General features: G+C 40.3%; 1 protein-coding gene across 1 annotated transcript in view; it reads right to left on the bottom strand.

Annotated features, from left to right (window-relative positions):
* The window catches only part of stim2b (stromal interaction molecule 2b), a 41524-nt gene extending 18690 nt beyond the window's left edge, over window positions 1-22834 (bottom strand). The window contains exon 1 of the mRNA XM_055007470.1: window positions 21380-22834. Coding sequence (XP_054863445.1) covers window positions 21380-21512 — 133 coding nt within the window. The 5' untranslated portion in view covers window positions 21513-22834. The remainder of the gene's footprint in view (window positions 1-21379) is intronic.
* Between the last annotated feature and the right edge of the window lie 3150 nt (window positions 22835-25984).

Genomic DNA, 25984 nt, shown 5'->3' with positions numbered 1-25984 from the left:
CTGTCACATTCCAACATTTGTGCAAATTAACCGTTTAACTGACGAACCACATTCTGCAAACAACAAAAATTCTGCGCTCCTCAGCGTAACCATAAAACCACCAGCGACTCAGCTGCGACCAACAGTCATGACAATAAATTCAGAGACTTGTCTACTAACCTGGGCTGAACTGCAGGCAGTGTCTACATAGAACAGTTAGAGATGGAAACATATTAAAAATGTAAAGGAGTAAAAATATCTATAGCATGTAGAATTTCCATTTGTCTATCATATACAGCAATATGGGCACATGGGAAAATGTTGTACACTTTGATTTAACTTTGTTTTTAAATATTTTTTTAAATAAATAATTCAAATATTCATCTTTAGTTTTTACCTCCTTTATGATTTATGGCCTAATCACCTTGTTATGCTGCTCTAAAGACATTTTTCGAATTGCCTTTACTTCTAGCCATGGTTGTGCTGTTTCCATAGATTTGCAGTGTGTAAAATTAGCAAAATGTGACAGGAAACTGCTTGGGGTTCAGAGGGTTAATAAACATGCAGTTCTAAACAGAGTCCTCCTGAGGATTCATCTGAGGTAGCCTAAACCTAACATAATGGATTTGTACATATATGCTTGAGTGCTTCTAATTAAAGAGACTTCGTTATCACGGTCCCAAACATTGAGCTGGTGACAACATATAAACAGTACAGTCCTAACAGCAGCACAGCAGGCAAATCGCTGCTCCTGCTGGACTCTGTCGTGTGCTGTTGTCATTCCTACAGCGTCCCCAGTCATCCCCACTCTTGCTTTTATTCAGCCCCAGTCCGGTCCCACTGGGAAAACGAGCCCATTACTTCCAGCCTTCCAAGCAATGGACAGTTTGAGCTGGCCAGGAGCCAAACTGTCTCAGAGGAGCCACAAAACACACACAGGGCCAGATCTGAACAACCGCACAGATAGTGGCTCGTGCACAAACACACATGTACAGATAAATACATCTAAGCCACAAGTTTAAAGACATCCCTCCATAAACTACACAACACTTTCTCAAACTTATTAGTGGAAGCTGTCAGTCCAAGTTATGCCAAAACCTTTATGCAGGCCTAACAAATAATGATGCTCCATGTTGGCAACAGTGGCAGGCCAGACAGCCAGCCACATGGCAGCCAAGGCCAACACAACAGCACTAAACAACAACTAGACAGTAACACACAATGAAACAAGTGTATGTGGCATTTCAGAAGGCCTGTAGAGATGATGGAAAACACAGCAGAATACTCAAGGAATGCAAACAGGAGATGGTTAGAAATCATAGAATAGGGTAAAAACTTGACATCTTTGAACTTTGCATAAAGCCTAGAACCAATTTAAAGGTTAAAAATATGCTACCCAGCTCTGAGCACTTATCAAATATCGATCATGATCACAATTTTTGCTTCCCACAAGTACATAAACATGCTTGAATGTGATACAGTCATTTTAAGTGCTTTCCACTCTCATAAATCCGCCCATATCAGTAAATTCACTTGGTTTTACCTTGGGCGAGGAGACTAGAGGCCTCTCTGTGCACAGCTGCATATTGTTGCTAGCATTCAGCCTCTTGTGAAGAGAAACCTTTTTTAAATCCTATTTTGATGTAGATGTGTATATGTACATGCAGCACAACATGGAAGTTAAAGCAATACTCTGTTTATCCACATGCTAAAGTGCACTAACAATATTTTTAGACTGAAATATTTGTGATAATTAATCATAGCCTCAAAATTAATCAAAAATACTTGTCATTATCGTTTGGAACACAATGGTGGTCAATGGTGGTGCAGCATTTTCTTTGTATTTTTGATGCAGGATCAGTTTACTGAAACAAGACTTGACGCGTTAGTTATAGAATTGGCACTTGGCACCGTACAGAAAATGAAAAAGGAGACATTCGATTGGATGTGTGCCCATGCTAAGTTTGGATGAGAGGGCACATGGGAGGGATGTATGTGTGAAATTAAGGAACCAGCATTGGCAAAAGGCTGCAACTTGACTTAACCTCACCACTACTAAATGAGAGAACAAAGCAATTACAAACCACTTCCGTCCCTGAGATGAAGACAGTAAATGAAAAAGCATATCTCTCAGAGACAGGAAATTCTATCAATTTTAGATAAGTCTCATTACAGCCGTGTTCATCTGTCTCTGTTCAGTTGAAAAGCATCTGATGCTTGAGAGCAAGTTACATAATACATTTGCTTAGCTCGCTGGGGAAGTTTACATAGTCTGTTATTTGCATAGCATGCACATCTATTTGGCTGTTTGGTTAGTTAAAGAAGCACAAAACTACTTGTGTTTTACAGACTAACACACAGCTGCACATCCGACTTTGAGTCCCAGTTTAACTTTAATTCTTTGTTTTGCAGGAGTGTCAGAACTGACAACAGCGTACTTGTACAAACAACTTTCTATGATGTTGATGTTTTTTTGTTGTTGTCACTTCTTTCTATACAGTACTAGTGGCCTAGTTCTGTTCTGCACGTGTGCAGACCCCTTCATGAACTCACTTATCTTTTGAAGCTCAAAGTGAAAAAGATAATTCTGAGACAGTACAAAAAAAAAGGAAAAAAGTTGTCATTCACACAGTATTTAAGCTGGGCCACCTGGTGTGCAATTCACAATTATGACAGCACAAGCCTTTTCTTCCTAGGTGTCCTACTTTTGAGTATGTTTGAGTACGTTTAGGGACAGTTTTTAGCATTACAATGAGGAACCATGTGACAGGAAGTGGCCGTCGGTGACCTCGAGCATTCCAGGGGGACGCACACAAAATCAAAACAGCTGGGACAAGCGCTCCCAAAAGATGACAAAATTGGAAAGCACTGGGTTATTTTTAATCTGTCAGGCTCCCAGTTGTCAGGATGTAACAGCTCAACAATGGCAGAGGTCTCCCTTGCTCAAACACATGCAGATGTTAAGTACACACACAGCAGGCAAACACAAGCAGGAAAGCGGTTGTACAGTAATTCACTCCGCTATAACTCACAAATGCGTGCGAGCTGTCACAGAGGGCGTCAGGTTTACTTCAAACGAATCTGATAACAAAAGCGTTTAGTTGTCAGCCACTTCCTTGAAAGTGAATCCCAGCCCTTGAAAGTTGTTTTTTTGTACCGTATATGCATGTCATTAAGAGGGTCCTGTCTATTTTCACAAAAACCTGTTCAGCATGTGACAAGTGAAGCAGACACCAAGGTGTCAAATATGTTCACTGTGACTTTTTGGGGACTTCCTTGAATCTGGTCCCAGTGACATTCAACCATCATGTTTATGCAACTGAATCGATACAGAAGACATAATCCCACTGAATTCTGGGTGCGTTTAAATCTTAGAGGAACTCAGAAGTCTCAGATAAACATTTTATGAAGGTTTACTTGCTGCTCTTTAACCCTTGTAATGGTTTGATGTGCTAATACAATAGTCTGTCTTTCTATGCTTCTCTTCATTTCAGATCAGTGTTGAGACACGTCTTTATTCTCTATTAATGCAAGATTTCCAAGGAATAATTATCTTTCCACTACTAAGAATTGTCTGTGTAGCCAAAGCCTGATACAAGCTACATTTACAAGGAATTGAGTATCTTTTTTTATGATCTAGCTTTTGAAGAATCCCGTTGTTTTGTTTGTGCATGTTTGCGCAGAATTAAAGCTATCATGTTGCTGGTTTTACAAATTCATGCTAAGCTCCTTGTGTGAAATTTAGGCTTTTGATAACACCTCATGTAGCAATGCTGCACATGTATTCCATCTATTATGGTGAATATGGAACTAAAGTTAGACTCAAAAAATCTAATTAAAGGCAAAATAACTGCGATTTTAAATTTGGATATTTTCCACAAATCATTAGGACAGACACATGACACTTTGTTTGGAATGTGCTTCTGTGAAAAACAAACTGGTTAGCGACCAAGCAATATTCCCCACACCTGCTCCATCTGTACACAACATAACTACTCTTATCTAAACTAGTGCTTGTGCTATTGCTTCCACTAGTCTCATAAATGGTTTAACTGTGTCACATAGCTTGTAAAAGGATGCCCGACTCAGACTGATATTTTCTCTCCACTTCCACTGAACTCTATTATGACGACTACATTGCACTATTCTCGGCTGCATATATTTATTGAAAGCTCCCTTGTCCTGCGTGGTGGCAGTGACAACCTAACACTAGTCACAGTGGACCATATGTTTCATGATATAGCATTAATGTTTAATGATATATTTAGTGCTAAGGCAAAGTGGCCCCAATTTCAATAGTCACAGTCAAACTAATTCAAGGTTAGATTAACAGTTCCAGGACTGTCAGATAAAATTGCCAGGCAACACATAGCCAGCAGAGCACACAGCTATTAAGAAACAAAAATACTTATACTTGAATCTTGAATTTATCATGTATATGGAAATAAGAAAAGCAAGATTTCTCTGTACTCTGCCACTGCAGTTTGAGTCAATCCCACATACACCATCCTGCACCTCCAAAATGGTAAGAGAGATGTGTTTTAATCCACAGCTGGAAAAAGTCCCCCAACAAATATACGATTTGAGAAATGTTTGTTAAAACAATGCAGTGCTTGGCTGTCTCAAGAAATTACTAGGTGAGCCACTTTGGCAGAGTTATATCTTCAGTAAAAAAGAAATGGCTTTGGGTCCGAGAGACACTAACTGATTTTTTGACAATAAAAACATCAAGGACAGGAACTGCTGGAAACTGTCTAGCGGAGTTTCAGGGCCCATTTTACCTCAGAAAGTTCACAGACAACTGCACTGCAAAGTAGAACTGATGTAACTGAAATACACTGAAGGACACTTCCCCTTTCACAAAAAACAATCTTTCACAAGAAAGACTAAATAATTTACACAGTAAAATCTCCAATTTCCACTAAAAAAGACTAAAGTATTAGATTGCATAACATGCAACAAACAACAGGAATATCATTGTTCTTATCTGTGTCAGCAGAAGTTTGATTTGGTCTCAATAAGTGAGCTCAGAGAACAAACAGTGATTTTATGTCAGCGTTGCGTAGCCCAGCCCACAGAGTGAGATCTCCACCAGAGAGACAGTGCAAGCATGCCCCCTCACTTCAAACTTGGTCTTGGATGAGGAACAAGATTTAGTGTAAGACTATCTGGGAGCTGGTTGGATGTGGGCACAGGCAACTTGAAATGAAGACAGCAGGATATGATGGGTTTGACATGAGACTCTGGGGAGCCAGGAGGCCTCTTTTTACCCACTCGAGATTTCTCAGTGTCCTCAGCTATTTTCTGCTCTCTCTCACACAAACACAGACACATTGTCTATGTCTTTCTGTCTGTCTGTCTGTCTGTCTGTCAGGAGTACAGAGACAGCAGGCATATCAAAGACACACATACTGCAGCTATCCATACAGACTCTGAGGTATCTGAACGGCGCTGAATGCTATTACAAGTAATGGCAGACTCGGTGACCAGACCAGGAAGAAGTAATGAGGAAGCAGATCGGACAGCAAACGCACAACATGCCAATACAGATGACAGTGAGCTTACATGCATACCTCTTCATATTTCAGCCTCCTGACAGTGTCCACATCTCAGATGCTCTCACACAAAGGCAAGCAGCCAGCTGGGGTCAAAGAGTCTCTGTTGTGAAAGTCTAATTAGGTTATATTTAGCTTTGCCTTGTGTTCTGCAAAAGACCCCAAATTGCTCCTAACGCTTTGCATGGCAGCCTGCTGCCATTATTGTGTCAGTGAATAACTGAATGTGAAGCGCTTTAGATAAAAGCACTGTATAAATGCAGCCATTTTTACATGAATGCGGGATGCAAACTAAAAGCTGTATCAGATACTTCTGTGACTAGTAAATTGCTGAAAGCTGAACTGATGTGAAGTTTAACCTGTGTCCACATTGTACCCCATAAAAAAAAAAACCATTGCTCTCAGCAGTCATGTAAAGCACATGACCTACTACACATAGCAATGCTCTTAAATGGTAAAAGCAAGTGCTCCAAAAACAACTGTACATGAGCTCAAAATTCACTTCTTATTTATTATATAATTCAGCAAATTACAGTACAACAGTAAAAAAACAATGTCAAGTGGAAATCAGCATCAATTTTTTACAACCCCACAATAAAACGTACTTTTAAAAATGCATTTTATAGATGCAAAACGTCCATTAGCATGAATCTACACCAGACTGTGACAAAGTGAAAAAATGTTGAGCAAAATCTCAATGTACTGTTAACTAAGCAATATGCCAACAAAGACAAAGAAGAAATGCTTGCTGCCTTGCAAAACATGGATGTAAGCAATGCAGGATATTTTAATAATGAAAAGACTGTTTCTGCAAGCGTTTGATGGAGCAGAAAGTGCATTCAATATATTTGCTCCACCACAAGAATACAGACAATGTTTGGTGGGAAACAGCGTAAAGATAACAGTTTGTCTGCAAGAAATCTCCATGGTGCACCTTGAAGTCATTAAATTAAAATCCAGATAATATTTACTGTAGGGTCCGTAAGGCAGCTTAGATAAGCTCATTGTCAACATTAGCTAGTGTTAGGAGAATCTTAGAATTGGTCAGTTGTTGAGAGGCTTAATGTCACCTTTAAACATCTTAGGAACCACAATTATGGGAACCCACGCAGACCTCCGACATGTCTAGGCAAATCATGCGTTGAAAGTCAGCTGCAGTTTCTCCAGAGCTGCTGTGGACACTTTGCCACTACCAACCGTCAGATTTCTTCAACATGCTTTTTGGACATGTATAATCATAACCTATGAATGTCTAAATTGCTGCTCCGAGGGAACAGCAGCAGCTATAAGATGAGTTCAGGTGGCCTCCTGCTTGAGTAACTCGGTTCTCCAGCCATTCTGTCATACACCTTTATACAGTATTTTACCACAGTGTCAACCATGTCAGCAGTTCATTAGGTCCAGACACTATCCCAAACACTTATCAGCTTTCACAGTTATGACACGATAAATGACATGTTAAAAAATCTTATAAATTCCTGTGTTTTATTATGCTACAAGGAGCTTCTCTCATGCGTTACTCTGCCTTTTGAATATTTAAAAGTCCCTTGCTAGTGTGCCTGACAAATACAGCAAAAAAATGCATTTAGAACATCATCAGACCCTCCAAATTGTGTGAAAGTGAGTGAGGAATGTGATGTCAGTGTGTACCAGACTTGTTCTCTGTAAACGGTGTCCATATGGCAGTGTCATAAGTCAAGCTGACGGGTCAGTATTAAAGGCAAGTAAATAAAGCTTCTGGAGAGTCTACCATTTCAGCTCATCAGCAGCCATTACTAAGACACAAATATCATTAGCTGCCTAGAAATGCCACCAGCTAGTGCAGAGAGAGCGAGAGAGAGAGAGGAAGAGAGCTAGTTAGTTGAAGAGGAAGAAACAAGATACAGAAAGTGTTTGTATGCTACTCTCAGTTTGCACAAGCTGTTAAAATGAACACGTAACAGGCATATACTTAAAAACTTACACCCTTCACATTGGGTTTTTTTTTTCTATCTGATGGAGGCTTTAGGATTGGCCAGCAAGAGGGAATGAATCTGACAGACTACAACAAACTCCATCTCAAAATTAAATAAGCGAGTCTTCTGTCGTGGTGCCCTTGCAAAAGGAAAAAAAGCTTTATTTGTGTGGCAGGCTTCGAGGCTTTTGCCATGTCTGAGCTGATGCTGTGCTGACAGGTGGGCTTTCAAACTCCTCCAGGTGCCCAAGGGCACAGCAGAAGAATTTGTTGCTGCAAAATCATCAATAAGCAAAGTGCCACACACAAACATATAATTACCTCAAGTCTCAGACGGGAGCCAAAATTATTTTTTAACGACTTGCATCCATGAAAATGATTCAGATTTCTTAAGAGCCACCCACACAGAGACAGTCTTACATAACCACACACTTAGCTACATGTGTCCAGGCTCCAGACGTTCAACATGTCTGAACTACACCTGATCCACCCTGAACTGGATTATCTTTGTCGCAATTTGCTAAATGTAAGAAGCAATGAAAACAACAGCTCATGCAAATATTATAAGTGGAGGTGGATCAGCAAAGACAGGCGTCCTACGAAGTGAGATTAATGGATCAGCGAGGTATGTCGAGCATAAAGCCAGACTTTACAGTGTCACGAAGGTAGCTCTCTTTAAACCTACTGGATCACCATGATAACTTATGCTGCACAGCTAATGTATAGCTAATTGTATAGAGTTTGGAATTTCAATTGGCTATACAATGCACCATCCTTTCACCAATTCGTTTCCTGACAATATTCTTGATAAGCGATAGAGATTCTCAGGTGATCTATTATGTTATATCTGCAAACCTGTTGAGCTGTGTATTAGTAATGCCACACAACAAAGCCATGTAGTTACAAGAAGCAAAATGCATGTATTGTGCTGCCACGAGAACTTACATGCATTCATTTGGTTATGCAGAAAATGCATTAATATACATCCTGATTTGCTGCCAAATCTGTTTTACATTTCTGGTACTGCAGATGATAGAACATAAATTAGAAATGTATTACTCGATTAATATTTATCACAGAGAATATTCAATCCATAATGATAATTTCACCTCGATTAGGTGAAAAACTGAAGTGATTTCCATGTATGCTTCATTTTGACGGTGTCAATGAATGAAGTATCAGATATAAGCACCAGACATAAGTGTTAATATAAATATATTAACTTACACAATTTTAAGTTTTTAAATAGCATTCCTCACATGTATTAATTGTAGTCTTGGCAATTTTGGCTGTAAAAAGATTTTCAATATTCTTCATAGCTCTCCATTATAACAACATGTTCCTCATGATAGGTAGCATGCAATCAATCCATTAAGTGTAAAAGAGTCAACTGAAGTTTGGAAAAAAAAACAGACTATATAAACCTAACTTTTGCTAACAAAGCTCCATGAGGCATCTCTTAAATGCTTCAAATACTATCAACAGGAAATTTAGTCAGTAAAGGAGGTGAAGGGCTCTTTGCTTCTGACTTGTTGACCCGAGACATTTCCACTGAAACTAGGATATACATTACCCATCTAAACCACCTTAATGGGCATCAGTAATCCTCTGCTTAGGCCACAGTTTTAAAAAAGGGCAACTGAAGGGAGGGGGAAGACAACTAGAGCAAAATGTGTAAAGGTTCACTAAGTCTGATCTAAAAACTTCCAGAAAAGGAGACGCTCCTTGCGCCTCGGCGTCCCTGGAATGTTTCAATAACAGCCCCAAACATGAGATGTGTGATGTATGTGGCCGGCCCAAGTATGAAAAGCAAGAGGAGAAAATGAAAAGACAAGACGAGGCCGGGCACTTGTTTAATTAGCTGGCGCAGCCTCCGACACACTCCTCTGGATACAAGGTTAATGGATTGTATGTCTGCAGAGAGTGAGACGGACACAGCAGACGGCTCGAGGAACACATCACATGCCAGACTTAGAAAGTTAACAATGAACATGATGAGAACTCAGCATGCATTAGGCAAGGTCTGTGTTGCACCATGACAGACCACGCTGAACAACAAAAATAACTTATGTTAATCTAAGTCAAGGACACAAGCATACAGAAGATGCATCCTGGATAACCCCAACTGGGATTAAGTGTTCTCATCTGTGATATGGCCTCAAGGATGGAAAACTGAGGGTTAAGACTTTCCCAGTGGACTTCTAACAAGCTCTCTATTTGGGTATGGTACCCCATGTACTGACCTTGTCACAAAATGGTTAAAAAAAATTTAAAAAAATAAAAAAAACAAGCAATGAAAAAAGACAGAAACCAGATGTGTACAGAAGCGAATATTAGTTGCAATCATTTAAATTTCATGAGACATTGAACATCCAGCAAGGAAACTCAGACACTAATAAATATTTATCAAACCACATATCTAGATCGATGGTTTAGATTTAAGTGAATAGAATATTTCAATGCAAGAAATTCTGTGGTATTATCTTTTTACATTAAGGATTTAGTAGTGGTTACATTTCATAATTATGCATTTGTTTGCAATAATAAATATGTTGCACTGCATGCCTAACTGCAGACCTAACCACACAGATCTTATTGTTACTGTCTCTCAATAGAAAGGCTCATATTACAAGTGACTGGTTGTAAAGGAAGCCTGAGCTCATTGGCGTGACAAGCTTGAAAAAAAAATATGTGGTAAGAAGCAGTTAAAGAAACACAATCCAGCACACTGCTTTTGCTCAGTGTGAGATTTATAGATTTATCGTTACTTATGTTTACATCCTGTTGGAGTGTTTCAAATTGTAAATATCTGGACTGTCAAAATCCAGCCTTGGAAGAGAAAGATTTAAAATAGCATTTATGTGAAGAAAAGGAACAGCCTGTTCAAATTTTTACAGCTCCCTTTAAACCTACATGGTTTGTCAAAACAAACCAACGTCTGTGTGCTTACTGGGCAAGGACACACTTTTAGTTTCATTCTGTAAAGTGGCACAAATAGATGAAATGGATTTGGACACTTCTGTCACAGCACTTAGCATGGGAATGTGTTGATGGGAAGATCTGCAACTGACAGCAGACAGTAAGTTTGGCTCCTTGCCAGCATCCGGTGTTTGGCCTTCACCTTCCTGCTTGACAGGATTTGATGGTTGTTGTTGTTTTAACTTGGTGCTTCCAAAGACGGATGCCAGTATGGAAGCTAAGAATAAGCGACACACTTCAGACAATAACAATGTAGTTTTGCTTAGCCAACCCATTCTGTAGTACATATGATTCTATTTTGGGAAGAAATGCTCTGGCTTGGTTGTATTTCATTGTCTTGGGGGCGGGGTTGAGCTGAGGATGCTGTAACTGTGTCTCTGCAAAGTAGTGATGGGGAAGGAGAGTTATTGTGGTGGAACAGTTTCATATGCAGAGAGGAAGGCTTAATCATTACAATGGCTGATTCCCTGCAAAAAAAAAAAAAGACGTCTGTCAACTTTGCGATAAGACTGTCATCCAAAGAGTGACAAACTTAATTTGACAATCGGTGCCCAACAGGTGAAGCCTGCCTATGCTTAAGTTCTAAAGGAGCTCACTCCACACCAAACACAATTTGCCAGTGGTATGTGATTTCTGCAGAATTTTATTAAACAGATATCACAGAAGCTCAGTTGGTACACTGGTCAAGTCAATGTCAGTGGCACATGTCGTTTCCAGAGGAGAAAAAAAGAAAATCATGTCAAAACTGTCAGGTGACAGGTGTGTCACAAAACAGATCAACAACAGGCATCTCAAAGAGAGCCTGGAATTTCACATCCAAGGTGTGTTCACAGGTTGTTTTGGTCCATAAACTATAGAAATCTCAGCTTTGGTAGACAAATAAACAAAATATAGCTCAAACAGTCCTCTCAATGATGAATTTTGCCTATCCTCACTGCAGACAATCGACCACTCTTGGAAAGTGAAACTTCTTCCATAGCCAGAAGACAAACGCACAAGAACGTCCCTGTTAGAAAGCAAATGTTGTAAACATGTTTTTGATCTTTACAGATGTTCACTAACGGAATCAAACAGGCTGGCCGTACTACGCAATCCAAATCTTTAGCAAAATCAGTGCCATTTTCAGTGTGCGTAGGAAGTTGCTGCCCTTGGCAAGGGGAAACTTATAAGTGATAATGAGCAGAAAGCAGGAGAGGATGAGAAATCTGCCTGAAATGAGCAGCCAATCACAGGCTTAGAAGTGCAGCCTACACCTGGTGAGTCAGACCATTAGTGAAGTAATTAAAGACACAATTTGAACAACAGAAAATCATCAAGTTTCTCTTTGTGATCGATACTGACAGCACAAAGACAAAACAAAGGTGTCAAACTTCCTGCATTTTACAACAACACACAAGCTACTGTCTCGGATGCGCATCACAGCAAAGATGAATTATGCAGTCCAAACCATTTCATTGACTGAACCATTTGCTACTGAAGAGCCAGAAGAAGAGAGCAATGATGGTGTTATCATGCCCTTTGATGCGTAATAACAAAGGAGTTAATTTTGAACCAGATCAAGAGAAGGCCAAATGGGCTCCTGAGAATCTACCAGTTGGTCAAGACATTGTGCTGTCAGCAGCACCGTGACACATTCACAGACATCACAGCCTTACAATGCCAATCCAAGACAGAGGGAAAAACTGCTCGGCTGCTTGCTTGTTGTTTGGTCCCATCAACTTGTGGGGTATTATCTTAGCTGATTTCAGGCTTGAGTGATCAATGAAAGTGCATGTTTGATCAATTGAAAGCAAACTTGGAAATTTTACAATAAAATAATGCTGATGATAGTGAAAGGGAACCTAAATGGCAAAAATTTGGTTACATGAAAAGAGATGGATTAGTGGTGAAATATTCATAGATTTGTAATTATGAAGGTACCCTTTTAGATTATATGCAGTTATTTGCCCCAGTGTTAAGATAAAAACATCGCAGATTGCAACTTTAGACAGACTTGCATAGCTAGAATAGACTCAATTAATAATCAATAGAAAAGTGAATAGTCATGCATCTGTTTTTGTTCACTTTTTGTCATGAAATACATTTTTTGTCTTTCATCTGAGTCTCCCTGTTATGTTTGGTCTGTAGTTGTAAATTATTTTGTTACAAGGGCAGCTAAGAGCACGAATGTCAGTGGAGACAGACTTGCAAGGGGATGGCATACCAAAGAAATCCACACCGCTCTTTGCCCCTCTTGCCCAGGCCACCACATCACGTGCCCTCAGCCAGGGGAAAGTCCCTGAAATCAGAGAGGACTGCACCTCACGTCCAATATCTAAGTTTAATCCCAATGAAAAAATAAAATTATACATACATACACATATACATACACACGTACACACATGCATATATATACTACCCTTCAATCATTCAATTTCATGTTTTCCATGAAAACTCACACTTTCATTCATGTGCTAACATAATTGCACAAGGGTTTTCAATTCATCAGTCTTTCAACACAATTAGCTAAGACAGTGTAGCATTAGAACACAGGTGATGGTTGCTGGAAATGTTCCTCTGTACCTCTATGTAGATACTTCATTAAAAATCAGTCATTTCCAGCTAGAATAGTCATTTACCATATTAACAATGTCTAGACTGTATTTCTGATTCATTTAATGTTATCTTCATTGAAAAATACTTGTTTTCTTTCAAAAAAAAGGAGATTTCTAAGTGACCCCAAACATTTGAACAGTAGTATATATATATGTATAAAAATAAAAGTAGCATCTCTTAGTTTAGTTATAACTGCTCACCTTTTCAATTTTTAATGCCAGCTATTCTAAATGTGCAGTATGAACCCCAAAACCCATCAGCAGGTTTGAAAGATATGTTCTCCTTACAACAGAGTGCAGAGAGAATCGTCTGATTTTGAACTTCTAATAACCGTAGCGAATCATGTGTGATGTTCCATTCAGTCAGAAATCTTAAAATTATATTTCATCAAAATTGTTTTATCCTAAACAAAAAAAAACAAAAAACAAAAATCAATGTTTGATTTCTGTTACATACAAATACAAATTAAAAAAAACATGAATAAATAAAGGCAATGAATGCTGTACTCTGGCGCAACCAGAAAGCCATTAGTGACTAAGCTGCAACCATCATCACACGACAAAAATTCAAGGATGCTAGTAGGGACATAGTATGTAGTCACCATTTTTTCAAGTATCGGTAACACCTGGATAAATATTGCACAAGCTGATGGCAGCTTTTTTCATTTTAGTAAAACACACAAATTTAACTTTTTTTTTATGATTTATGACAATATAGTTTTGCTATACTACACAAGACATTTTTGAGTTCTCTCTTCTTGTGCTCTTTGAACAGCAGTGTAGTAGCTTACATTGCTGTAAAAAAAACAAGCCCACAGTGAGTAGAAATGTGACAGGAGCAAGAAACGCCCAGCAACTGTTGGGTTCAGAGGGTTAAGTAGGAAGTAACTGATTCCCACAGGTAGTTTTAAACTTTGGAAACATAAACAATTTACCATAAATTCTTGGAAGTTAAACTTCATAAAGCTCATGTGAATTAAAATGTAAGATAAGAGTTGCAGCTCCAAAAAATAAAAAATAAAAAAAAGCTTGGGGGAATAAATGTGATTAACCAGGAAATGGCATGCAAAGTGAGAAAGCCACAGAGGCAATTTTAGGCTTCTGTGAAGGGCACAGCACTGGCTTCTTCCTGTGTTAAGGTGACGAGTATTATCACAGCAGGATCCTCCTCTCATAACAGGACAAGGCTGTGACCTCTGTCAGTCTTTTATTTTGGCAGAGCATAGAGCAAAAATTGTGGGTTTCTTTCCATTTTGGGAATGCAACTGATAAATTATGCAGTAAAATATGTTTATCATGATGTCAGAAAACGGCACATATTTGGCAATTTCCTTCAAAAAACACCAAAACAGCTGCGGATTCAATTCAATGTCAGTCAGCTGATTAGACAACTCACCATTTCAGCACTACCGTTTGTACCTGACAACATAAACAGAACAGGCAAAAATAGAGGAAGTAAAAAATAAAAAAGGAACTCAGACCAATTATTTCTACAACTGTGTTTGCATTTGTAAATCAGCTCACGTTATATTGTTTTTCTCCGTCTATTGGCACTGCTGCTTATTGCTTGTGTCTTCCAGGAGGGTTTCATCCAGCCAACAGCTCGTGCATTGCCAGCTGGGGGATCAACACCTTAATGTGTGCCGAACAGCGACAACAATAGCCCCCCTCTGGGATGGGTGAGGGCAGACAAATCTGCTACTGTAGGCCACTCACAGCAGGAAACGCTGTACAGCTGAGTACAGTGACCTATATCTCCTACCGAGGCGCTTTCTGCACGAGTGAATCAGCTTACTAGCTGCCAGTGTTGTCTGCGTATGAATGAATTATCGAGAACACACTGGTGCGTGCATGTGAGATTCGAGAATGTAAAACAAGGACTTGTGGCAGCCTTGTTTTTAAGCTACTTGACAGTCATACTGAGTTTGAGGATAAAACGATGTGACTTTCCTCATGAGAGTAGAGAGAAAATTCGAATTTAGGGAACTGATATGTCGCAAAAGGTATTTAAATAAAATACCAAAACAAAAATCAAAGGAAAAACAACAAGAGCTTGTACAGTACAGAGATTAATAACTTAACAATTCCTGCATACCAGTGAATCAGGTCATTGATTGTTTTAACACTTGTTAGCGACTTCAAATCCAATCTCTGATCCCTACCATGGCTAGTGACTGTGGGCACAGCGGAGCAAACCATTAAATAAAGCCCCATTATCTGGCTGGTGATCCCTGCTGAAAGTCAGGTTGGTTCAATCCCACAATGACAAATCCCAGTAATAATAAGAAACACATTGCAACCACTGCTTCAGTATCAGCACTGTGTCAGACGCAACCACAACAGGGATGGAAAATGCATATGGAAAACTTTTCCACAGGCTTTATAAATACACTGGAGAGGTTGGTCTGTATGGTGACAGACTTCATTAGGTTGGATCACACCCCTAAAGCCCTCGATTGAGTTGGACGGCAGCTGTCCACTTTTGGGGGAAGCCGAATGGGCAATGCAGTGGTGTCAGTGTGACTTTTTGTTGGAGGTTATTAATGACCTACGACTTGGACCATGTTCTCTTTTGACAAATGGATTTTACATTAAAGCTATATCAAATCATTTTTGGCTGGTTGTGGGCAGTGGAAAAGGTGTAAACACGGCACTGACATATTATCAACTTAAAAACAGTGATATAAAGAATGAATTAGGAAACCAAAACCGTAAAGCCAGGGGGTGTTGAACCAAAACATGAGCTAAAAGATACCAGTCAGGCAGTAGAGCTGGTGGGGACAGGAGAATTGAGGGATCATTTTTTTAGGGTTAGTCACTAGAAACAACCAATTCACTGGTTGATATAAATATAAAAAAACTGAATATTTATTACTGCAGCTTTAAACCTGCAACAAATGATTTGCTGGCCACCTGGCACACAGCAGCTAACAAACTGTAAACACTATACTGGCATAATTAAGTTATTGTTTCAAAAATAACAGACATCATCACTTAGTTGGTTTTATGTTTCTGACCACCCAGTGAGAATAAAATCTAAAGTATCTCTACTTTTAGCTTTGTTTTGGTCTCCACCATGAGCCAAAGGAATCATCTGCCTTTTTAGCTGCTAAACTAGTCACTATTTTTGTCTGCCTGTCTTTTGTTGTGCACTGATTTGGCTGTTAACACCAAAAAATGAGATGAAAGACACTAAGATACCCTGTAGGGTTGAAAGGAACTGCAGAACTGGGAGGTAACAGAGTTACTACTAGTAACATTTTCCACTCCACCGCTATTTGATCAATTGTTATCATTAAAATATCAATTAGTGCTGCTTTAAGTGAGGCAATATGTTTTTTAAAGGTAATTTTAATAGAAATGTATTTAGTTCACATCAGTGTGGGCAGCGAGCTGGTTGCAGAGTCTTGTATAAGGTCCTTTATTTTTCTTTGGGCCCATAAGGAACCCTTCAGAACAACGTGTTCTTGTCAGAAAAAGGAAATGGCTTTGGCTGTTGAGCTGCACTCCACAGGACATCACGACTTCCTTCACATTTACACTGACACTCTGTCACTATTAGCCCCCTGAGCATACCCAAAACTCTTTCAGTAAGAATGCCTGTCTTTCCTCAAGTGTGCATCTGTGTTAGTTTGATAGAACAGAGGCCAGCCAGCAGCGATGGAAGCGTCACAAAATGCAAATTTTTGTGTTCCCTGCAGTACTTGAGTAAATACTGGCCAGATAGGCAAATGTTGAATGTCCTTTCCAAACAAATCTCTTCATTAATGCAGTCACTAAGCTCTGAGGTGACCACTGTTCCTCTGATTTAGTTATATAAATAAAATAATATTAAGTAGACTTTTCCCATACTTGGACAAGCGTGGGGTAAAACCTCTGAGCTGTAGAATACAAGCAACGTGTGAGAGACATCTACTCATAATTGCTTTAACCACATTTGAGTCTGTGTAATTTAAATACAGCAGCCAGGTTCTGCATCTGCAGTTACATAAAGCTTATGCTAAATGGGGGCCCTGTATCTAAGACAACTATCATCCAGCAGGCACCGCTTAAGAACTGGATGTTCCTTGTAGGCGAAGGGAAGGGCTTTGTTTGTTGAAACGCCAAACAAGCTAAATACACAACACCATTAAAACAGGGGAAGACCACGTTCACACTGCCTCTCAGCAGAACCCCCTTTCTCATTTCTACATGTTCTGCTGACTAAAATGTTACTCCCATTTGCCTCTTCAGGGACTCCACAGTGATGATTCATGATTCCTATTGTTTAGGCCTGATGTGGATTTGGCCCATGTTTGAAAAACACACTCACTTTATGCACTGCAACACATTCAGGTAGATTCACAATAGACCAGAAACCCCGCATAGTTTAAAAAGCCCAATGAGGTAAAGGTGTTGTTTGGTGAGGACAAATCCCTGAGAGATGTCATGTCACTTCTTCTCAGACAGCCTCCACACCAGGACAAAAACAACTCTACACTGTGACCTTTAATTCAAATCGTGTGTGTTTGTTATCTGTAATGGCAACATCGTTTACTACTTCAGCACCGGATTAATCTCTGTGTTTTTTCGAAGATAAAGGGAGACAAAAATCGGCCAGTTGAGTCACTTTCTATTTTAAAATCACATACATAATCACAGACCTCAATAAAGATGTTGGCTGATGCTCACTATGATGACAGCTAGCTGCAGCTGCACAAATGTAACTGCCAGCTATTACCTACCGGGATGATTATCTGTCAGAAAAACAAATATACCAAGACAAACTACACAAGGTTACTTATAAAAAAATCCTTAGCCATTGTGCTGTTGAAATCCTACATTTTTCAGACATATGAAGGAACATTGACAACCTATTTTTTTGTCAGAGGACCCAAATGCTCACATATGACAAATTGCACGCTTCGATAACCACACTCCATTCTCCTTTTCTTCTCAAATCCATCTCTAGCCTGTGTGGACCTCTGGTCAGGTCTTTGAAGCCCCTAAATCCCAAGGGAGCTGACTGACCCACCAAATGTTAAACCCAGCACCCCCAGTTTCACCCTCTAACTGCTCACAGCACGCTAAATGGCAGCTTTGAACCTTGAACCGCTTCAATAACAACACAGTCATCTCAAACTTCAATTACTGGGGCAAGAAATTCCTTCAGTGCTGCTGAATGTGTGTGGTAAAACTAAGGGATGTGTGTGCGTATGCAAATATATCTGCAGTCATAAATATTCACTACCAACTCAGCACTGTAACCTACTTCCTGAATGTGCAAACACCCTAGAGTAAGTGTTAGTAGTTACAGATGTGATTAATCACTTCCTGAAAGGGACACTACATGCTTAATTATAGTTTAGCAGTAACCCAAATGTAGAAAAACACTATGGTCAGTTAACTAACTCAATAAAGTCGGGTTTATGACTGAATTTACCTGAAGTTAGCTGCAGTAAGCTAAAGGTCATAAGGCTGGAGCAGCTGAAAACCTGATCGCAACACTAGTAAAATTCAAGATTCCCTTAGGCAGCTGCTAATCTGTAAAGAAAACACTGAATATACGGGAACTACATGAGCAGACACTGGGACTGCTGTTTGCCTCGCCTGACGCAAAGACCAGTGAAAAAGCAGCTGACCTTTCCAGGGAGCTGGGTGGGAAATGGGTAACTCTGCGGTCATGTTTACGGACATTGTAGCACGACACCACAATCTCTGCATCCACTATAGTTCATTGTTTACTGGGGAGAGGGCTGACATCGTCCCTTGACCCATTTTACACTGCTGCGCTGTTGTTGTGGAAAAGGGCAAGTGTGCGTTTGCCTTATTAATCAATACACTGCATATCCTGGGTTTGTTTTCAGGAGCCGCTTAACACTTGTAAACAGACGGTCATGAATGCTTAACAGCTGTCTGGAATGAGGTTTATTACTTTGTCCAGCAGCTTTAAAAGACATGGATGGATGCGTTAGATGGACATGAATATATAAATGAGTCTATAGGCCTCCATTTACAAGGCGTTTTGTCTATAGTTGCTGCGCTGAACTGTGTTCTGTCAATGTTGGCAGTACAGCACAGTTTATACAGCCCAAAGTGCAAAGTGAGTCAAAAAATAAACACTTGAAATTAACATTTTAAATTTACTTTCATGGGATTACACTTGGGCTGTACGGTGGCTTGGTTGTTAGCACCATCGCCCCACAGCTAGAAGATCTCTGGTTTGCGTTGCTGGGATCTTTCTGTGCGGGGTTTGCATGTTCTCCCTGTGCAGCGTGGGTTTTCACCGGGTTCTCTGGTTCAAAAACATGTCGAGGTCAATTGGTGATTCTAAATTGGCCGTAGGTATGAATGTGACTGTGCTTGGTTATCTGTCTCTCTGTGTGTAGCCCTGCGATAGACTGGCCTTCACCCTAACTCAGCTGGGATAGACTCCAGCCCCCCATGACCCTGCAGAGGATTAAGCGGTGTATAGATAATGGATGGATGGATGGGATTACACTTGGTATAGTGCTTAAAATGAATGCTTATATTTACATCAGTGACACTTTGTTTGAATCATCCCTGAGAATCTGTCTGTAAGGGTATGTCAGCGGAAACAAGGGATACGACTAAGTAAATACGTCACTATTTACATTTCTACATCACGATTTATCTTTCCTGTTAAACTGTGTAAAAAAGCATAGAGATTAAAAACACTGTTGCCCTGTTTTACAGGGGGCTTTGTGCCGGGCTACTTCTTGGCTGCAAACAGTAACTTCCTGGACCTTCCATTCGTTGCTTGGCAACTGATCCCAGTCAAGAAACAGTCTCTTTGAAGGAAACGAAAAAGCATGTCTCCCAAAATGTTTAACTATTCCTTTAAGTCACAATTCGGAGCTCACTTTTTTTTGGAGCTTAGTTAACGGAGAGAGCAGACTTATAACAAACTGTCAAGTACTTGAAAAGGAGGAAAAGGCTCTGTGCACAACTATAAACAAATCTATGCAGGGTTGTCAAAATACATTAGCCTGAATGTCATTTTGAAAATATTTATATGAATGTCGTCTCCGGTTTCACATCCACCAGTGCTACAGACGCCTTGAGTATAGTGTGACCTTAGTCTATCAGCCTGTGTGGTTCCTTTCAATTACACAGTCTGTGTTAGTGGCAGAGATTGAGGCGCTCTTTAAGTGGATGAAAGCAAGTGGCTTCCACAGTAAAAGCAAAATACAAAGAACATCAAATTAAGTAATCCACCTAAAAGAAAATGTATAGAACAATATAAACCAGCACTAAAAGGCTGAGACCTTGAGTTGAAATAGCCTTGAATTTTACATATGATATCAGACACACTCAATTTTTCACTTTGCCTCAAACAGAAACAAAGATGAAGAGATTTTGAATGTAACTACTGGCCGAATACTGTATACGTACACCTACGCACACACATTTACATTCAAAACAGGCCTGTGTCTACATGCCGGATACAATACGTACCCTCAAACAGTGCTGTATTTACACATTCATATAGTCGAGTCAGTCACCTAAGTGTTTTAACCTGAATAAAGAAGCCTAAACGGAAAGAGAGGCTGCAAATAAGTCTCGGCATCTGTTCCAGTCCTGCCTATGTTAAAAAAAAAAAAAAACAAACATGCATCTGCATTGTCCCTGCTAAAATAAAGAAACTGAAGAAAGGTGTGTGCCTTTAATTAACGTCAGTTAAGGCAAGCACCACGTACAAAAGCCTGTGAAATGAACGACCGATCGATATTGCCTGGTTAAAAACAGATGCAAATAGATGAAAATCCTCCTCTCATTAGGGGATGTCAATACAGTTTAAGAGGGGGTGGGCAGTGGGGTGGGGTGGGGGGGTCACCTGTGGCCTTCTGGCAATGATGAGCATGGCTCCAAACACATACCAATGTAAACAGAGAGCATTTCGGGGGGTTCACTTTATCATGATTAGAATAAACGTGATGCTTCTTAGCACACTATCCCTGTGTGTGTGTGTGTGTGGATTTATCTGTGCAACATCCTTGGTGACACATGACATGCACCATCACAGTAAATCCTCCTCTTGTCCTCAGTGAGGATGCACCCTGCGTTCCTGTCATGTCATGCATTCCTCAGCAATGTACAGAGGGAGAGGTGAAAGGAGGGGTAAAAAAAAAAAAAAAAAAAAAAAGGTGACTGTCGACATAAGATGCATCACTTTCCATTAAGCTCCTGCGCAGAGGGGGTATTCCTCGGCTTTCCCCGAGAAAGCCACAGGGAAGAAGAAGAAGAAGGGGGAGGCAATACTGTGCGTGCGTAAATGAACTGGCGACACTTGTATATCCGACATGGATTGCGCTTACCTGTGGTGGCTACATTGTCAGCATCAGACGACTGGCTGGGTAGATCATTCGAGTAAGTGCACTCCAAGCCCAGTACCGCATAGATGACGAGTCCACGTAGCAATACATTCAGTACCTTGTGGATGTAACTCATGGTGGAAAGGACGTGGAAATCTTAGGAAATCGTATCCAGTGGTGGGTTAAAGCGCGGGGGAGATCCCGAAAAATACAAAAAAAAAAAAAAATGTCAGGTTCAGTCTTTACGCCACAGCAATATCCAGCCAAAAATAAAACATCAATCATAAAAATCTGTCTTTTTGAGTGGTGTCACGAGAAAATGCACCAACTTCAAAAAAATTAAAAAAAAAAAAAAAATCCCGCAGTACACTTGTTTGCAAACCTACCAGCTAACAGCTACAAAAAATATCTGGCACAAAACCTTACAAGAGCGTGAAAAACAGCTAAAAAAAAAATAACAGTTCATGGTGGGTCAAAGTACTCTGAAAGAAGACCCCGTTTTAAAAAAAATATATAGACTATTAGTCTCTAATGGCTTTACCGGCTGTCTGAGAGGGATGACTGCTGCGAGCTACAGCAAGCAAGCACCCCATATCTAATTTTATAAATACAAAAAAATGTGTATCAGCTAGCAAAAAACGACCGAGTGGTGGCAGCTGGAAGGGAAGCACATGCAGCCTATCTGAAGGAATTCCCTCTCCAAAACAAAAACACACCAAAAAAAATTTTAAAAATGGTAGCAGCTCCTCAGCCGTGGGTATCCGGGAGCCACAGAGGATATCAAATGCTGTATTAAATCCTTACGTGGAGCTGTGAGTTGGAAGAAAACAGTCTCTGTACTTCCAGTGTACAAACACCGGGGACAGCTTCAGCATATTGGACTCTCAGTGTCTCATAGGTCCGCCTCTTCATACGAAAGTAGCAAATCCCATTGCATCAAAAAAAAGCGTTTCTTCTTCTTCTCCGTCCGGTTTCACACGACATCTGCCTGGGTCCTTACGTGAAGTTTTTAAGTGAGCTTCTCATGGCTCGGGGTGATACAGTATCCTCCTGTCATATCAGCTGCTCGCCGGCTGATGCGGACCAGCAGGGAGGGAGAGACGAGCCGAGCGGGGCGGAAGTCAGTATGCAAAGTGGGTTGACATCAGGAGGAGGAGGAAGGAGGAAGGAAGGAGGGGGCTTTAATTTGGCCTCCGGGCTACCGCCGCCACGTGCAGGACGCCACAGCCGGCATTTGTTGTTGTTTTTAGGGGAATTCACGGAGCCTCGTTAGGGTGCCGGCGCTCACTTCCCGGCTTTCCCCCCGGAGTCAACACAAACGCAAAGGGCGCTGAAACTCACTGGAGGCGGGTGTTGAAGGCCGACCGAGGTAACCGCCGAAGAACCCTCCGGAGAAACTTGGCGTTTATCCCTCCATGGTGACGCCGAGGACGAGACTAAAACACGCTCCTTTGTTCTTCGCCGCCCACTCCGGCCCATGCAAGTTTTCCTCCCCTCTGAGCGCTCTCATTGGCTGGACTGTCCCAACATGGCAGAGGCTGATTGGCTGCCTCCACACGGCACTTTTTTTTGTCTTTTGAAGATGCTCAGCGCGGTAAATAAAGTCAGGTTAAAGGACAACACCGACGTTTTTCTCATAATTTCTGCCATTTTCTTTATCAGAATTATAGTGCAGGACAACAATTTCGAGGCTCTTCAAAATATTCTGTACAACTACTAATATATTATTACACATTAAAATCATTGTTAACCATCATTTACACAACTGCAAAGGTATTATTATTTTTTTAATTCTCAAATGTACCATTAAGAGATCAAATTAGCAATAAAATGTACCAGTAAGACAAGTTTGTATTCTGTGTAGTTTTGTCCTTGATGTTTGAATTATTTGGATGCAATGCATTACATTCACACACAGCTTTTTAAAAATGATTATTAATATTATACTTTGCACATCCCAAGTTGTTTACACCATATACCACAACATTTTGCACATTCCTGCTTACTGTAAATGTTCCTTTTGCATTTTATTACTTATAATCAATGTTCCCTGTAATTTTTCATGAGTCTGAGCAAACACACAAACTCCCTGAGCGTCCCTTGGACCACTGTGAGCAACATCAGACGTGTGCACTGTGGTCACATGTTAGGATCCTGCTCTAGCCCCTGCCCTTCTTTCCCTTTTTCCTCTTTTTCCTCCTTTCTCCCTTGAGTCCTGATTTGTTTCTGTGTTGACCTGTCTCTCTCTCTGGTTCCCTCTGTCTGTCACCTCTCCCTCATGTCTCTCTCTCTCTCCCTGTCTCTCGCCCTCCTGCTTCACCTGCTTCTCCTACCTGCACTCTGGTTTGCTGATTGCTACAATGAGTTTCAGCTGCAGCAATCAGGTCACACCATTCACCTGTTCTCCACCTCACCTCCACTATTTAAACCCTGCTCATTCATTCACTCCCTGCCGGATCATCGACCCACATACCCTCAAAGACTCACATCGTGTCATGGACTCAAGACATTCTGTTGGATTTGCTTTTGGACTCCATTTTCCCCCCTCCTGGATTTTCTCACGCATGGACTCAGTTTTTCTCCCGGTTTCTCGTCAGCTCAGCTTCAGTCTCCAGCCTGTCCAGCCTGTTGTTCCTTCCTCTTCCCCTTTTGCCCCTGGATTACCTCAGCCTGTTTACCCCTTCTGTTCTGTTCCCCCATCTTGTGAGTACCCCTCTGTAGCTTAGTTTGGTTAATAGTTCAGTTTTGTAGACTTCTGTTTTTGTAATCATAATTGCTTGTAGAGTTTTAGTAGTTTTGGGTTAGTTCTGTCCCCCCAGTTCCGTTCTATATTTATGTATTGGTTTAGTTATCTTGTCTAGTAAAACTCTTTCTTTTATTTACTTGTCTGCCAGTTTCTGTGTCTGCGCTTGGGTTCTCCAGCCCCCCCCCCGTAACATCACACCAGCATCGCATCCATTCAAGTTACATGGTTCATTAAAAGAATCAAATTACAGCATTTACATTTCTGTTAAAACACTTTGTCAACAGGAGCCAGTTGAAGGCTGCAGTGATTTTAGTGACACTACAATGTATAAGAGTGAAGTTATTGAATATTTGTCTCTCTTTACTGTTGCAGTGGTTTTGCAAATTGCAGACAGACCCTGTTCACTCCATAGACACCAATGTTATTCCTGTAGCTTGAAAGACAGCTACTTTGGATAAAACTGGGCTTGTAGCACATTGTCTGCCTTGCAACAATGGGAAAGAGGCACCGTTTATGTTTTGACAACCTATATCTAATGAGTTATTGATGCTGGAAGTCTGAATCTGTGAATATCTTTCCAACTTTACTGAACTTGGGGCCACTACCACCTAAGGAGTGATATATTTAATTTTGAAAAAAGCATTTAGCCATACTTAAAGCTTTAAGTGCTTTATTAACACGGACCTAAAAATTTTGTATTGTTTTATTATCACAGGTTCTGTCTGAAAAGAGGTGGCATCATTTTAAACAGTGAAATCAAACTAATAAAATGTAATGACCAACCAGTGAGCAATACTGGATTCTGCAAAAACATAAACAACTTTTTAAAAATCTAAATCTTATCTTAACACAGTTAATGTATTAACTTATTTTTGTGTGTATGCATGTATTTATTGATTTATTTAGTACTGTTAACATATCAGAGTTCTGAGTGAATTTTTCTTAAGATAGGCAAAGGCCATTTATTGATTACATACAGGCTATTAAATGTTTAATAAAAACTAAAAAGCATTTTAAAAACAACAACTTAGGCATTTATTGAGTCACTAAAATACTGTAGAGCAGTGGTTCCCAACCTGGGGTCCGCGCCCCCCCAGGGGGGGCGCCAGAGATCTGAGGGGGGGCGCGAAGCTTTGTTTGCTCTGAGGCTGTGATGTTATAAAAAATAGACTTACATTCTGGATAAAATCAGAGTAACAGACTCACTGTGTCATCACAAGTCTACCTATAAAACATTTTTAAAACACATTTATTCGGTCTTTCTTCAGGTTGGCTCCGAGTTCATCCCGATTCATTAGTTTGTGTTACAGTTAGAAAATTACTGACGGAATTGGTGTCTGAAAAACGCAAAACGGGTGAAGATTCATCAGTACCTAAAAACTCCGGCTATACCTCGAGAGTTACCTTAAATTTTGTTTTATTAAAGGACAAGACAGAATTATGTTATTTGTGGTGAAATGCTCGTAAATGACAGCATGAAGCCAGCGAATTACTGCGACGTCGGGAAACAAAACACAGTTCGGTAAAGTCGGAAAGATATTCACAAATTCGGACTTCCGGTATCAATAACTCATTAAATATACGTTGTCTAAACATAAACGATGCCTCTTTTCCATCGTTGTAAGGTAGACAATGTGCTGCAAGCCCAGTTAAATCAAAAGTCGCTGTCTTTCGAGCTGCAGAAATAACATTGGTGTCTATGAGCAGCTGGCTGTGCGACGAGTGAACAGGGACCGTCTGCAAAAAGCAAAACCGCTGCAAACAGCGAAGAGACACAAATATTCAACAAATTTACTGCAGCCAGCAACTGACTCCTGCTGGTCATACTACAACTCTTGGTTTGATATTAAATATTTTTTCTG

The sequence above is a fragment of the Amphiprion ocellaris genome, chromosome 23 (assembly GCF_022539595.1).
Source record: "Amphiprion ocellaris isolate individual 3 ecotype Okinawa chromosome 23, ASM2253959v1, whole genome shotgun sequence".
Taxonomy (NCBI): domain Eukaryota; kingdom Metazoa; phylum Chordata; class Actinopteri; family Pomacentridae; genus Amphiprion; species Amphiprion ocellaris.
The sequence above is the reverse complement of the archived record's forward strand: the minus strand, read 5'-3'. Positions and strand labels throughout refer to the sequence as shown.